Source organism: Siphateles boraxobius, unplaced genomic scaffold (genome assembly GCF_051911475.1).
Source record: "Siphateles boraxobius isolate OS27281-9 unplaced genomic scaffold, OSU_SipBor_1 25, whole genome shotgun sequence".
NCBI lineage: Eukaryota > Metazoa > Chordata > Actinopteri > Cypriniformes > Leuciscidae > Siphateles > Siphateles boraxobius.
The window spans coordinates 5,309,263-5,325,000 of record NW_027508866.1 but is presented as its reverse complement, the minus strand read 5'-3'; the positions used below and the strand labels follow the sequence as shown (position 1 = coordinate 5,325,000).

Here is a 15,738-nt window from a genome sequence, read left to right as displayed (position 1 = left end):
GGCGTAGGTTTTGGATCTCTCCGATTTGTGACCGTCACAAACTGGTTGGGCTTCCCATTGTGCCAAGTTACAGAATGTGTGTATGTAGCAGTTTCTTGAATTTCAAGCTTGACTGCTGATGAACTTAAAGTTGGGGTTTTTGTCCTTGCAGGTAAAGTGGGTCTTGAAATGCCTTTCACCATCCCAGTGATGACTCTTCTTGGATGTTCATGCTTCATTGTTTGTAGACGTGAAGTGGGTTGCAGGCTGTCAATTTCCCTTGTTGGGGCAATCATGCCATTGTTTGTAATGTGTGAGTTTATGGTAGTCTGTAATGGAGTTTCCTTTTCATATCTGTATTCTGTGGCTATGTTTGGGGTGGATATGAGTGGAATTTGGGCTCTCTGGAAATGCTGTGTTGATTGTTTTCTTTGTGATGGCTGATTAGTGTGGAAAGACATTATGGCTGTAGAATCAGGTGTAACAGTCATATCAGTAAAACCTGCAATTTGGTCATGTATGGTAGTCGGGGAGAGTTCCTCCACTGCTTTGAAGGGAATTTTGATTGTAAATGTTGTGGAATCAGGGATGTGTTGCTCTGTGACTTGAATAGGTTCAGTAATTTCCTGTTTAGTGATTGTTAATTGTTCAGCTAGTTGGGAATCTCCTGATTGAGTTGTTTTCTGTGAGTGTGTTGGGAAAGATGCCATGGCTGTAGAGTCATTTGTATCAGTAATACCAGTGAAATCGTCAATTCGTTCATGAATGATAGTTGAAGAAGGTTCCTCCACCGCATTAGAGGAGATTTTGTTTGTGAATGTTGTGGAATCAGGGATGAGTTGCTCTGTGACTTGACTCTGTTCTGTAATTTTCTGTTTACGGATTCTTGATTGTTCAACTAGTTGGGAATCTCCTGATTGGGTTGTTTTCTCTGAGTCTGGTGGGTGTGTTGGGAAAGATGCCATGGCTGTAGAGTAATTTGTATCAGTAATACCAGTGAAATCGTCAATTCGTTCATGAATGATAGTTGAAAAAGGCTCATCAACTGCTTCGGAGGAAATTTTGATTGTAAATGTTGTGGAATCAGGGATGGGTTGCCCTGTGACTTGACTGGGTTCCGTAATTTTCTGTTTAGCGATTCTCGATTGTTCAACTAGTTGGGAATCTCCTGATTGGGTTGTTTTCTGTGAGTCTGGTGAGTGTGTTGGGAAAGATGCCATGGCTGTAGAGTCATTTGTGTCAGTAATACCAGTGAAATCGTCAATTCGTTCATGAATGATAGTTGAAAAAGGTTCCTCCACTGCTTTTGAGGGAATTTTGATTGTAAATGTTGTGGAATCAGGGATGTGTTGCTCTATGACTTGACTGGGTTCCGTAATTTCCTGTTTAGTGATTGTTAATTGTTCAACTAGTTGGGAATCTCCTGATTGGGTTGTTTTCTGTGAGTCTGGTGAGTGTGTTGGGAAAGATGCAATGGCTGTAGAGTCATTTGTATCAGTAATACCAGTGAAATTGTCAATTCGTTCATGGATGATAGTTGAAGAAGGTTCCTCCACTGCTTTTGAGGGAATTTTGATTGTAAATGTTGTGGAATCAGGGATGTGTTGCTCTATGACTTGACTGGGTTCCGTAATTTTCTGTTTAGTGATTCTTGATTGTTCAACTAGTTGGGAATCTCCTGATTGGGTTGTTTTCTGTGAGTCTGGTGAGTGTGTTGGGAAAGATGCAATGGCTGTATGGTCATTTGTATCAATAATACCAGTGAAATTGTCAATTCGTTCATGGATTATAGTTGAAGAAGGTTCCTCCACTGCTTTAGAGGAAATTTTGATTGTTAATGTTGTGGAATCAGGGATGAGTTGCTCTGTGACTTGACTGGGTTCCGTAATTTTCTGTTTAGTGATTGTTAATTGTTCAACTAGTTGGGAATCTCCTGATTGAGTTGTTTTCTGTGAGTGTGTTGGGAAAGATGCCATGGCTGTAGAGTCATTTGTATCAGTAATACCAGTGAAATCGTCAATTCGTTCATGAATGATAGTCGAAGAAGGTTCCTCTGCTGCTTTAGAGGAGATTTTGATTGTTAATGTTGTGGAATCAGGGATGAGTTGCTCTGTGACTTGACTGGGTTCCATAATTTTCTGTTTAGTGATTCTTGATTGTTCAACTAGTTGGGAATCTCCTGATTGGGTTGTTTTCTGTGAGTCTGGTGAGTGTGTTGGGAAAGATGCCATGGCTGTAGAGTAATATGTATCAGTAATACCAGTGAAATTGTCAATTCGTTCATGGATGATAGTTGAAGAAGGCTCCTCCGCTGCTTTAGAGGAGATTGTTAATGTTGTGGAATCAGGGGTGAGTTGCTCTGTGACTTGACTCTGTTTTGTAATTTCCTGCTTGGAGCGCTGGAGATGTTGAGTTGATTGTTGTGTGAATAGTCGTGGTGCTCCTGACTGAGTTTTCTTTTGTGGCTCTTGTGGTGGCAGTTCAGTGGAGAAAGACATTATTGGTGTAGAATCAGGTGTAACAGTCATATCAGTAAAACCTGCAATTTGGTCATGTATGGTAGTTGGAGCGAGTTCCTCCACTGCTTTGGAGGGAATTTTGATTGTTAATGTTGTGGAATCAGGGACGAGTTGCTCTGTGACTTGACTGGGTTCCGTAATTTTCTGTTTAGTGATTCTTGATTGTTCAACTAGTTGGGAATCTCCTGATTGAGTTGTTTTCTGTGAGTGTGTTGGGAAAGATGCCATGGCTGTAGAGTCATTTGTATCAATAATACCAGTGAAATTGTCAATTCGTTCATGGATGATAGTTGAAGAAGGTTCCTCCACTGCTTTAGAGGCGATTTTGATTGTTAATGTTGTGGAATCAGGGACGAGTTGCTCTGTGACTTGACTGGGTTCCATAATTTTCTGTTTAGTGATTGTTAATTGTTCAACTAGTTGGGAATCTCCTGATTGAGTTGTTTTCTGTGAGTGTGTTGGGAAAGATGCCATGGCTGTAGAGTCATTTGTATCAGTAATACCAGTGAAATCGTCAATTCGTTCATGAATGATAGTTGAAGAAGGTTCCTCCACTGCTTTAGAGGAGATTTTGATTGTTAATGTTGTGGAATCAGGGACGAGTTGCTCTGTGACTTGACTGGGTTCCGTAATTTTCTGTTTAGTGATTGTTAATTGTTCAACTAGTTGGGAATCTCCTGATTGAGTTGTTTTCTGTGAGTGTGTTGGGAAAGATGCCATGGCTGTAGAGTCATTTGTATCAGTAATACCAGTGAAATCGTCAATTCGTTCATGAATGATAGTCGAAGAAGGTTCCTCTGCTGCTTTAGAGGAGATTTTTATTGTTAATGTTGTGGAATCAGGGATGAGTTGCTCTGTGACTTGACTGGGTTCCATAATTTTCTGTTTAGTGATTCTTGATTGTTCAACTAGTTGGGAATCTCCTGATTGGGTTGTTTTCTGTGAGTCTGGTGAGTGTGTTGGGAAAGATACCATGGCTGTAGAGTAATATGTATCAGTAATACCAGTGAAATTGTCAATTCGTTCATGGATGATAGTTGAAGAAGGCTCCTCCGCTGCTTTAGAGGAGATTGTTAATGTTGTGGAATCAGGGATGAGTTGCTCTGTGACTTGACTCTGTTTTGTAATTTCCTGCTTGGAGCGCTGGAGATGTTGAGTTGATTGTTGTGTGAATAGTCGTGGTGCTCCTGATTGAGTTTTCTTTTGTGGCTCTTGTGGTGGCAGTACAGTGGAGAAAGACATTATTGGTGTAAAATCAGGTGTAACAGTCATATCAGTAAAACCTGCAATTTGGTCATGTATGGTAGTTGGAGCGAATTCCTCCACTGCTTTGGAGGGAATTTTGATTGTGAATGTTGTGGAATCAGGGATGAGTTGCTCTGTGACTTGACTGGGTTCAGTAATTTTCTGTTTAGTGATTCTTGATTGTTCAACTAGTTGGGAATCTCCTGATTGAGTTGTTTTCTGTGAGTGTGTTGGGAAAGATGCCATGGCTGTAGAGTAATTTGTATCAGTAATACCAGTGAAATTGTCAATTCGTTCATGGATGATAGTTGAAGAAGGTTCCTCCACTGCTTTAGAGGAGATTGTTAATGTTGTGGAATCAGGGATGAGTTGCTCTGTGACTTGAGTCTGTTTTGTAATTTCCTGCTTGGAGCGCTGGAGATGTTGAGTTGATTGTTGTGTGAATAGTCGTGGTGCTCCTGACTGAGTTTTCTTTTGTGGCTCTTGTGGTGGCAGTACAGTGGAGAAAGACATTATTGGTGTAGAATCAGGTGTAACAGTCATATCAGTAAAACCTGCAATTTGGTCATGTATGGTAGTTGGAGCGAGTTCCTCCACTGCTTTGGAGGGAATTTTGATTGTTAATGTTGTGGAATCAGGGATGAGTTGCTCTGTGACTTGACTGGGTTCAGTAATTTTCTGTTTAGTGATTGTTAATTGTTCAACTAGTTGGGAATCTCCTGATTGAGTTGTTTTCTGTGAGTGTGTTGGGAAAGATGCCATGGCGGTAGAGTCATTTGTATCAGTAATACCAGTGAAATCGTCAATTCGTTCATGAATGATAGTCGAAGAAGGTTCCTCTGCTGCTTTAGAGGAGATTGATAATGTTGTGGAATCAGGGATGAGTTGCTCTGTGACTTGACTCTGTTTTGTAATTTCCTGCTTGGAGCGCTGGAGATGTTGAGTTGATTGTTGTGTGAATAGTCGTGGTGCTCCTGACTGAGTTTTCTTTTGTGGCTCTTGTGGTGGCAGTACAGTGGAGAAAGACATTATTGGTGTAGAATCAGGTGTAACAGTCATATCAGTAAAACCTGCAATTTGGTCATGTATGGTAGTTGGAGCGAGTTCCTCCACTGCTTTGGAGGGAATTTTGATTGTTAATGTTGTGGAATCAGGGATGAGTTGCTCTGTGACTTGAATAGGTTCAGTAATTTTCTGTTTAGTGATTGTTAATTGTTCAACTAGTTGGGAATCTCCTGATTGAGTTGTTTTCTGTGAGTGTGTTGGGAAAGATGCCATGGCTGTAGAGTAATTTGTATCAGTAATACCAGTGAAATTGTCAATTCGTTCATGGATGATAGTTGAAGAAGGTTCCTCCACTGCTTTAGAGGAGATTGTTAATGTTGTGGAATCAGGGATGAGTTGCTCTGTGACTTGAGTCTGTTTTGTAATTTCCTGCTTGGAGCGCTGGAGATGTTGAGTTGATTGTTGTGTGAATAGTCGTGGTGCTCCTGACTGAGTTTTCTTTTGTGGCTCTTGTGGTGGCAGTACAGTGGAGAAAGACATTATTGGTGTAGAATCAGGTGTAACAGTCATATCAGTAAAACCTGCAATTTGGTCATGTATGGTAGTTGGAGCGAGTTCCTCCACTGCTTTGGAGGGAATTTTGATTGTTAATGTTGTGGAATCAGGGATGAGTTGCTCTGTGACTTGACTGGGTTCAGTAATTTTCTGTTTAGTGATTGTTAATTGTTCAACTAGTTGGGAATCTCCTGATTGAGTTGTTTTCTGTGAGTGTGTTGGGAAAGATGCCATGGCGGTAGAGTCATTTGTATCAGTAATACCAGTGAAATCGTCAATTCGTTCATGAATGATAGTCGAAGAAGGTTCCTCTGCTGCTTTAGAGGAGATTGATAATGTTGTGGAATCAGGGATGAGTTGCTCTGTGACTTGACTCTGTTTTGTAATTTCCTGCTTGGAGCGCTGGAGATGTTGAGTTGATTGTTGTGTGAATAGTCGTGGTGCTCCTGACTGAGTTTTCTTTTGTGGCTCTTGTGGTGGCCGTACAGTGGAGAAAGACATTATTGGTGTAGAATCAGGTGTAACAGTCATATCAGTAAAACCTGCAATTTGGTCATGTATGGTAGTTGGAGCGAGTTCCTCCACTGCTTTGGAGGGAATTTTGATTGTTAATGTTGTGGAATCAGGGATGAGTTGCTCTGTGACTTGACTGGGTTCAGTAATTTTCTGTTTAGTGATTGTTAATTGTTCAACTAGTTGGGAATCTCCTGATTGAGTTGTTTTCTGTGAGTGTGTTGGGAAAGATGCCATGGCTGTAGAGTCATTTGTATCAATAATACCAGTGAAATTGTCTATTCGTTCATGAATGATAGTTGAAGAAGGTTCCTCCACTGCTTTAGAGGAAATTTTGATTGTTAATGTTGTGGAATCAGGGACGAGTTGCTCTGTGACTTGACTGGGTTCCGTAATTTTCTGTTTAGTGATTGTTAATTGTTCAACTAGTTGGGAATCTCCTGATTGAGTTGTTTTCTGTGAGTGTGTTGGGAAAGATGCCATGGCTGTAGAGTCATTTGAATCAGTAATACCAGTGAAATTGTCAATTCGTTCATGGATGATAGTTGAAGGTTCCTCCGCTGCTTTAGAAGAGATTTTGATTGTTAATGTTGTTGAATCAGGGACGAGTTGCTCTGTGACTTGACTGGGTTCTGGTATTTTTTGTATTGTCTGGAGTCGTTGAGGTGATTGTTTGACTAGTTGTGAATCACCTGATTGAGTTGTTTTCTGTAATTCTGGTGGTGAGGGGTCAGTGGGGAAAGATGTCAAAACTGTAATACCAGAGGAATGAGTGCTTTGTTCATGTGTGGGAGCTGAAGATGGTTTATCCTCTCCTTTGAAGACAATCTCCGTGTTCTTTGGCCTTTCCGATGTCATAGATTCCAGTTTGTCTGGTGTCATTGTTGATGTCCTGATGGTGTTTGTATCGTTGGAAACTTCATTCAAAAGTCTCCATAAAACATACAAAGCATAAGCCTTTTCTGGTAAATGTATTGCATCAGGTAGGTGTAAGTTCTGCCTTCTCACTCGTGACCTTTTCACACCATCTCCACCCTTCCACTCTGTTTCTGCGTTGGTGTGGTCAGAGTTTGTGGTCGAAGAGATGTTTAGTGACAGCGAAATGGCCAACACATAAATTAAAAAATAACGTCTCAGTAGCTCCATGTTAAATATGTGATATTTCATCACTGTAGAGAAAGAAAACAGTTGTAAAACACATATCTTAGATATTTGGGAGATTCTCCCTGTAATACAGTAGATATACAATAACTTTGTCCATTCACATAACCAACAACTTTGCTATACTTTAATTACTATTGTATCTGTGAGTAAGCTCAGTGGTGGTGGTGGGGGGGGGGGGGGGTATGGGGGGGGGTTGTAAAAGATTTCATTATTTTTTAGATGTTTGAAAAAGTTTATATTGCAAATAAAATATTTTTTCTCTGGGAGATTATTCCTGTAATACAGAAAGTATACAAAAACTTTGTCCATTCACATAAGTTTAAACTACTGTGCTTTAGTTTAATTACTACTGTATGTATATTTTATAATGGTTGCACTTTACTTTACTGTACGAGCACTTGTACTTACAGTTCACTTACCTAAGAAAGTACGGTTACACTTTATTTTAAGGTGTCATTGTTATAGTGTAATTATATATTTAGGTACTGAGGTAACATTAAGCAACTGCATGTACTTACTATAGGGTTAGGGTAGGATTAGGATTTGGTTGAGGCTTAATGGCATGTAATTATGCATCATTTACTGTTATTACTATGGTAAGTACATGTAACATATGCAACAAGGACACTGTCAAATAAAGAGTTACCGAAAGTACTGAGAAATGTAACGTAACTACATGGGTTAAGGTTGGGTTTGGGTCGGTACAAGTTAAGTACCTAATTACTACTCAGTTATTGCAATTACTATTATAAATGCATTGTATGTACATGGGGAACGGGACTGTAAAATAAAGTGCAACCTTTATAATTATTATTATAAAAAAAATTTTAAACATCATCAATTAAACATCATCAATGCTGCATATACTTTAGTGAAGTACTGTTAAACTCCCGGCATTATACTTGTGAAGTGTAATGATTACATTTCTTTTTCTTGTCATTAAAAAAGTTAAATTTTTTTTGTTGACAAATTACTCTCAAATATTAAAGTTTCTCTAACAAAATGTTTCTTACCATTTTAAGGCTGTTCCTGTGTCTACCAGCACAAGTTAGAGGAGGCGATCCATTCATCTACTGTCCTGGATGGGTTGCTGTTTTTCTATTTATAACAGGCTGAGAATATATTACACTAGATCACGTGATAATGTGCTAAGTGTGAATGAACAGCAGAAATATTGGGTGTGACTGTAAAATGATGTATTTTCTCACGGTGCTGTGATGCTACAAAATGTAATTGTGTGGATTTAATTAACCTTAATGTTACCAAAGGAGAAACACCAGTTTTAACCTAAAAATCTTTTATTCAAAAACAAAACTGCACAGTCAATTTTAAATCTTTTTTTTTTTTATCCACAAAAATATCTCAACATCCTTAAAACAAGATGTTTACTCGAGAAGCAAAACTAGATGAATCTGATTGATTTCAGAGAATATAGCTTTAATTAGGAATAATACAATTTTCTCAATAAACTATTTTTTTGGAGAATTTATCTTAAGTTTCTCAAGTATAAATATCTAATTTAAGGATGTTTAGACTTAAGATAGCAGAATGAACAAAATACAGACATATTATTTAAAATGCAGACAACATAATTGCTTTTGGCTGTTGAAACATGGATGAACATACAATGTTGAGAGTTTACAAAGGCTTATTTGCTGTATTTTCAGTGCTGACATTTAGTCATTTTTATATAATTTTCTATTAACATTCTAGTCAAGTTACATTATTTATATATCGCTTTTTACAATACAGATTGTTTCAAAGCAGCTGTACAGAGATAACAGGAAAATAATGCAACAAAGTCTGTTTTCAGAAGATAATAGCATCACAGTCCACAGTGATGTTTCATTTTTTTTGTAAAAAAGTTAATTTAGTTAATTTATTAATATATATATATATATAGCCGCTCTGGAGAAAACTGTGATGGCATCGTCCATATAATGGTGTCAATGCATGCAGATCAATATAATAGTTGAATATTAAATTAAATGTTAAATTTAATGTCCCTAGTCTAACAGTCTTAGAACCGTACTTTCAGATTTCAGACCATCTTCTTGAGTCTCATGCAGAAGATAACAGTTAAAGCTTAAGCAGGTGCAGACATTAAATGCCAGCAGGGGGAGTTGTGTGACACCAGTTTAAGTGTGTGATCACACCCCATTATCGGAGCTCTCTGGTGCCTTTGCTGCAGGATCACCACTGTTCTCCTGGGTGATGTCTCCATTGTGATCCTTCTCGGTACTGTCCGGTTTCTCCTCAGTCTTGTTCTCCAGAACTCTCTCCTCATCCTCTCTACTGTTCTCTTGTGTTGTGATGACCTCTGATAGCATAAGGCAGGTCTCAGTCGGCTGCCCGTCCGCTTGGCCTTCGTCCCTGTTTGGAGATTCACTCTTTTCTCTTATGGCACGTAGGTCAACGTTGTTGTTGTTGTGACGAAGCTGGAGACTAGAAATGATTCCTCTAAGATGACAAACTTGGCAGATGCATATCAGTGTGGTCACCAGCAATGCAAAGCAGCCCACTATGAGAGCAACCACAAACAGTTCTAGTTTATCTCCAGTTGGCAGTAAGAGGATACACTTGCCTTTAGTGGATTCAGAAGTGGCCGTTGTACAGGATGATGTTTGAGATTTTGTTGTTACAGATGCTGATTTTGTTGTCACAGAAGTGTTGTCATTCGTTGCTATTTTGTCATTATTGCTTGAGGTTTTTGGTGTTCCATTATCGGATGTTTCTTGAGGGACTGAAGTGGTTGAGTTGTTCATATCTTTGGTGTTAGCATGTGCCGTTCCGAAGAGCAATGCAAAGTACACAAAACAAATGGTTCTGGGACTGGGACTTGTCATGGTTCTGTGAAATATAAGAGAAAGTAGAAATTGATTATTTAATGTTCTGTTCAATTTCTTGAAGCTATAAGCCATTTCGGATCATTTACATATATGTGAATTGTTCTGCCAAAATCAGTTGCTGGAGAAAAAATCTTTTCAAAATCAAATGAATTTTAATCCACTTTTCCAGTATATTTTAAAATCATGGAACATCCAGTGTCAAAAACAAGTGTATACATCTTAATATGTAAAAACTATAACATTTTAAAATTTTAGTATTCTGTATATACCGTATATTGTTCAGAATATAAGACCTTTTTTTTCTTAGAAATAAACAATTTCAGAGAACAACGTTGGAAGCAAGATTTTTGAAAAGGGGGCGTTCACGAGTTTACATCAAAGTTTCAGGCAAGACAAGATTAAACATGTAATTACTTGCAAAATAATTGCCTACAGCGTTCTAAAATCTTCCAGTTTAATGCGACATGTAAGCTATGTATCGTTTATTTTGCAACGACTATTATTTTTCCAGTCATAGACCAGAGCTCAAGCACTGACTAGAATCACGCAGCGGAGGAATGGAAAGTGTACAAGCCATTAAAATAAGTATTGACTTAAGAACCACTTAGATATTTTCATATATTTTCAATAAATCATGTTCCCATTCACTCCGGCGACGAATTTTTAACTTAATTAAACTAAATTCTATTAATAAGGTAAAACCTTTACATTTTTAGGCATTAACTAATGCCAATGCCTAATGCCAAAATGTTTTCTTTGTTCACCAAGTAATTTACTGGTCAGACATTATTGTTAACTTGCAAGACTGTAAGGAGAAAATGACAATTTGATGGATAATTTAAATATATTCTGTAATAACATTTTGGTAATGTATTAATTCCACGTCACATCGGAGCGCGAAATGCTGCTTGGATATTTCAAGATAGTTAAAAATAATAATAATAATACAATAATAATTTAATTGTTTATGTGTGTTTATTTTTGTTATGAACACAATGTAATCATGACAAACCAAATTAATTGTAATTGTATTAATTATACCATTGATGAAAACAAGCTGATACAAAGGTATTATAGGCCTAAAATTCGAGAAAAAAATTTCTCGATGATTGTATTTATTTTTTTATTTTTTTCGAAAGTAAGGTTAATGTAAGCAGCTTCTTGCAATACTCTCCTAAATGCGTAAGTAAGGGACCTGGATAATGGATCCAGGGGCTGGGCCAAAAAAGGTTGAGAACCACTGTTCTAGACTTTTACAAGTTAATAATACACCCACAACAATAGATGGCGTCAAATATGCGTAAAACAAATGTGAGTCAAGAAATATGGTTTGTCAGAGTAATGTTAGAAGATAGTGAGCGCAAAAAGACAGTCTTAAAAACCTAAAAAGTCAAAGAAAAGCTTACCATCTAAGAGCCACGTCACTCATGTTTGCCATGTGATGTTCGTACATTTTTACCACTATTTAACATACTTTCAATACAAAAAATGTAAATATGAAAATTATTTTGAAATAAAAGGATTTTGAAAAGCCTTTGAAATGCAAAAGGTACATTTTGAAAAAGGGTGGGTCATCTTATAATCAGGGTCATCTTATATTCAGAACATTATGGTATTTAATAATAATACTAATATTATATACAGTGCCTAGCATAAGTGAACACACCCATGCTAAAGTTGACTAAAAAGAGGAATAAAAAAATTATCTTTTGGAAATTGATCTTAATTCCTTAATTTAAAAAATTAGGGAAAATCCAACCTTTCCATAAAATCAATGCAAATCAAACCAACTATTAGCCTACATGAAATTGCACCATGCCAATCACTAGGTATGGTGAAGAGTGTGATGATGTGAAGCCCAATTAAGGGAACTTTATCAGGATGCATATTATCCTGGATCCATTAATTAACTGGGCTTTAAAAATAAAAATCTGCTGTCTCTATGGGAATTTAACATAGGGGTGTCCTGACTTCCTGTATGTTAAGGAAGAACATTTATTTACTTATGATACATTATTCATTCACAAAGAAAATTGGTGTCCTTAAAGGTTGTATTTTTCCGCATTTTTTAAATTAAGGCATTTTATTTGTGATGATAACGCAATGAAACATACCAAATTATGCATAATTTTGGGCCAGGCTGTCATACAAATAAATTATGAACACATGCAAAAACAAGAAAGAATCTACGAAATAAATAAATGATTATGTTCAATTTATTTTTTGCTTTTTCCTGAAAGCTTTTTGTTGTTCTATGCATTATTATTATTATTATTATTATTAGTATTATTATTATTATTATTATTATTATATATTTTTTTCCATAATAAAATAAAACCTGTAGGTGTAGTTTGCCTTTTTTTATACAAATAATTTTGTCAGATAAATACCTTAACCTTAAGTTTAGTGACTTGTTCTTCCCTCACATTTAAAATATTAAAAAATATATAGTCTTTTCCTCATATTTTGATGGTTTGATCTTAAATCTACACATTTTCAGTTATCTTTCAGACACCCACAAAGTCAGAAACAAGTCTATGAAACTTAGTATGCAAGAAAATAATTGTATATATCTTAATTCAAATACCATTTACCACTTACATCTACACATTTTCATTAGTTTTGTGAGACTTTGAGCTTTTTGAAATAAAATGACTGAATTGAAATTGAGCTTGAAGCTCATAAATAAAAAGTAAATGTTTTTTTACCTTATCGGTCTGTTACTGGTTTACTCTGAGATGCTGTTATCTGAAGAGGCTTGAATATCTCTGTGAATGTGTTCAGACTGTCAATTTGAGCACTAGAGAAGTGTGCACTATTTTTGAGAAGTGGTAATTTTAAAGCTGAGCCTGCAGGTGCACACACACTCATTAACCAGCAACAAGTTTCCTGCCTGTTCTTTCACTTCTGCTTGGGCTCTTATATTAGACATGCTCATTAACCAATGTGTGTCTAGGGTCAGTGTGGCTTTTGTCACATCTATTCAAGGCTAGTAATGTACGTGTAAAGACTTGGGGTGTGCGTGACTGACTAAAAAAAAAAACCACACACACATATATATACATATGTGCGCTGATCAGACGATATTTTGCTGAGTGTGTTGTGCTTTTTTTAAACTTTCGATTTTTTTAACTTTTATCTGAATTTTTACCAATTTTTTTCTTATCTAATCAAATTTAGCCTATGCATCATTTATTATGTCGAATTATTACATTTAATCAAATTCAATTAGAATATTAAGACACTATAGGGCTGTAACTGTTACCAATCAAATAAAATCAGTGTGAACAAAATCTTTTTTTGCAATTCAGAAAAAACATGGAAGCTGCATCTGAAGTGGCATTTAGATGTATTTACACAGACTGTTTAATTCAGCTCAGCTTTCACCCAAAAATAAAAATTCTGTTATCATTTTCTCACCCTGAAGTTGTTCCAAACCTGTAAGAGTTTCTTTCTTCTGTTGAACACAAATAAAGATATTTTAGAGAATGTTGGTAAGCAGACAGTTGATGGTAGCCATTGACTTCCATAGTAGGGAAAAAAAGATGCATAAATAATGTTTTGATGTTTTAAAACTAAAACAATGATATATTAAATGATTTTAAAATTTAAAAGATAATTGAAATTAAACCGCCAGTAGGTAACGGCAGGTAACTGTTAATGAGCTGATCATTGAGTCGTTAATTCAACCGATTTGTTCAAACAGCTGATAATTTCAGGAACAAAGCATTTAACTTTTTTATTGAGTGAGTCATTGAATCATTTATTCAACTGATTTGTTCAAATGGACTGATTAATTCCTTAACAAAACAATTTTTATGTGTTGCTCAGAGACACAAAACAGTTCAGCTGTGGCTTTGTTTGGAACTATTTTTGTCTGAGAAATAGAGCAAAACAGGCAATATTGTGTCTAAAATGTTGTTTTTTATTAAACCGTTGTATAAAATCAATTTCGCATTTGCAACCATGCTGATATTTGGGAGGAAACGGCACTCTTTGTGTGATTGCTTAACTATATCATATGATATATATATATCCTTTTATATAATACTCATACAGGTGTATGTTTTTTGCAAAGTTAGGGACATACTCGATTAATGTCAAATTGCACATTGTTAAAATAACAATTACGATATTATCGTAAACGATATATATCGTACACCCATAGTAAAGATAATTCGCAGCGTTTCTTTTTTTTTATTATCATGCACCAATGCATGTCATGGTTGATTTGCCCATGATTTAAGTCTAGAAGTTTAAGTCTTCAAAATGCAAGCTTATATGATCACTGAAAACACTCTCTGGCTTTGTCAAGCAAGCAAGCATCAAAGTTTGTGTTCCTGTTGCTAGTTATTAATCTAATAATAACAGTGTTCAGTGGGTTTGCAGGCCTTTTTTTGTTTCGTTGACTGTCTGTTTTCATTACTCTCACAGGTTCAAGACAGGCCAGATAAATGGGGACTTGCTCATTTACCATGTGCTTCTCACCCTGAAACCATACTATGCTAAACCCTACGAGCTAGTGGTGGACTTGACGCACGCTGGCCCCAGCAATCGCTTCAAGACCGACTTCCTCTCCAAATGGTTTGTCGTCTTTCCGGGATTTGCTTACGAGAACGTGGCCGCCATCTACATCTATAACTGTAACACATGGGTACGAGAATACACCAAATACCATGAGAGACTGCTGACGGGCCTCAAGGGCAGTAAGAAGTTACTGTTCATTGATTCACCCACACGGCTGGCTGAACATGTGGAACCAGAGGAACAGAAGCTTCCGGCAGCTACTCTTGCACTGGAAGAAGACCTGAAGGTCTTTCACAATGCCCTAAAACTGGCCCACAAAGATACCAAAGTCTCTATTAAGGTGTGTGAAAAAACGTGAATACTTCTTACAGCTCAGTTTTACTTTTTATGTTTTATTAGCCTGGATGCCAGCCCGAACCCCGCCCACAAAATTTTTAGGTCGGGAAGTTCGGTCTGGACTCGATCCGTTGAGGAGCTATTATGCCCGATCAAAAATTGTTCGGACCAATCAAATTGTCAGGGCGGGCTTTATACGATGATGGACAGATGAGCAACCATAGATATCATATCCATGTGAGCAACGGTAACGTAACCATCCACGTCATCAGAGCGCTTGGGTTGAATTCATGGCTGACGCTGGAGAATTGTGTATATTCCGCTATCGCGTGTGTTATAGAAGATATAGACAGCGCATTAATTTTAGAAGAGGAACAGAGAACCGCTATCAAGGCATTTGTCGATGGGAAAGATGTTTTTGCCGTCCTTCCTATGGGATTCAGAAAAAGTTTAATCTATCAACTTTAATCTATCTCTCAACATACGTCACTTACTCCGTTGCTCTGACTGGTTCTAGGTCTATCCAATTGAGTGCAGAGGCCTTTTATTTCCTGGTTCGGTTGACACACGCCCCATAATCCTAGCCCAATGGAGCAGTATCAGACTCACATTCTGACTAGAATCTGAGTATGATGACGTCAGGCTAATGTTTTATCTCAATATTTTTGATTCTCTCTTTGCTCCAGGTGGGCAGTACGGCAGTGCAGGTGACCTCAGCCGAACGAACACGAGTCTTGGGTCAGTCTGTCTTCCTCAACGACATCTACTACGCCTCGGAGATTGAAGAGATCTGCCTAGTGGATGAAAATCAGTTCACGCTAACCATCGCTAACCAGGGAACGCCGTTGACCTTCATGCACCAGGAGTGTGAAAGCATAGTTCACTCGATCATCCACATCCGTACGCGCTGGGAGCTCTCCCAGCCCGACTCCATCCCCCAGCACACCAAGATCAGGCCCAAAGATGTCCCGGGAACTCTTCTCAACATCGCCCTCCTCAACCTGGGCAGCTCTGACCCCAGTTTAAGGTGATGAATATTTATAGTG

The 15,738-nt window shown here is 37.4% G+C and overlaps 2 protein-coding genes across 3 annotated transcripts in view; one reads left to right on the top strand and one right to left on the bottom strand.

The window, feature by feature from the left end:
* LOC143749681 (uncharacterized) overlaps positions 1-8,055 on the bottom strand; it is a 9,657-nt gene extending 1,602 nt beyond the window's left edge. The window contains exons 1-2 of the mRNA XM_077242117.1: positions 7,994-8,055; positions 1-6,985 (exon numbers count right to left, since the gene is read on the bottom strand). The exon at positions 1-6,985 is cut by the window's left edge and continues 1,602 nt beyond it. Coding sequence (XP_077098232.1) covers positions 1-6,983 — 6,983 coding nt within the window. The 5' untranslated portion in view covers positions 6,984-6,985; positions 7,994-8,055. The remainder of the gene's footprint in view (positions 6,986-7,993) is intronic.
* nf1b (neurofibromin 1b) overlaps positions 1-15,738 on the top strand; it is a 94,177-nt gene that overhangs the window by 54,891 nt on the left and 23,548 nt on the right. For both annotated transcript variants that reach the window (XM_077242115.1, XM_077242116.1), the window contains 2 exons: positions 14,264-14,696; positions 15,379-15,719. In XM_077242115.1, coding sequence (XP_077098230.1) covers positions 14,264-14,696; positions 15,379-15,719 — 774 coding nt within the window. The remainder of the gene's footprint in view (positions 1-14,263; positions 14,697-15,378; positions 15,720-15,738) is intronic.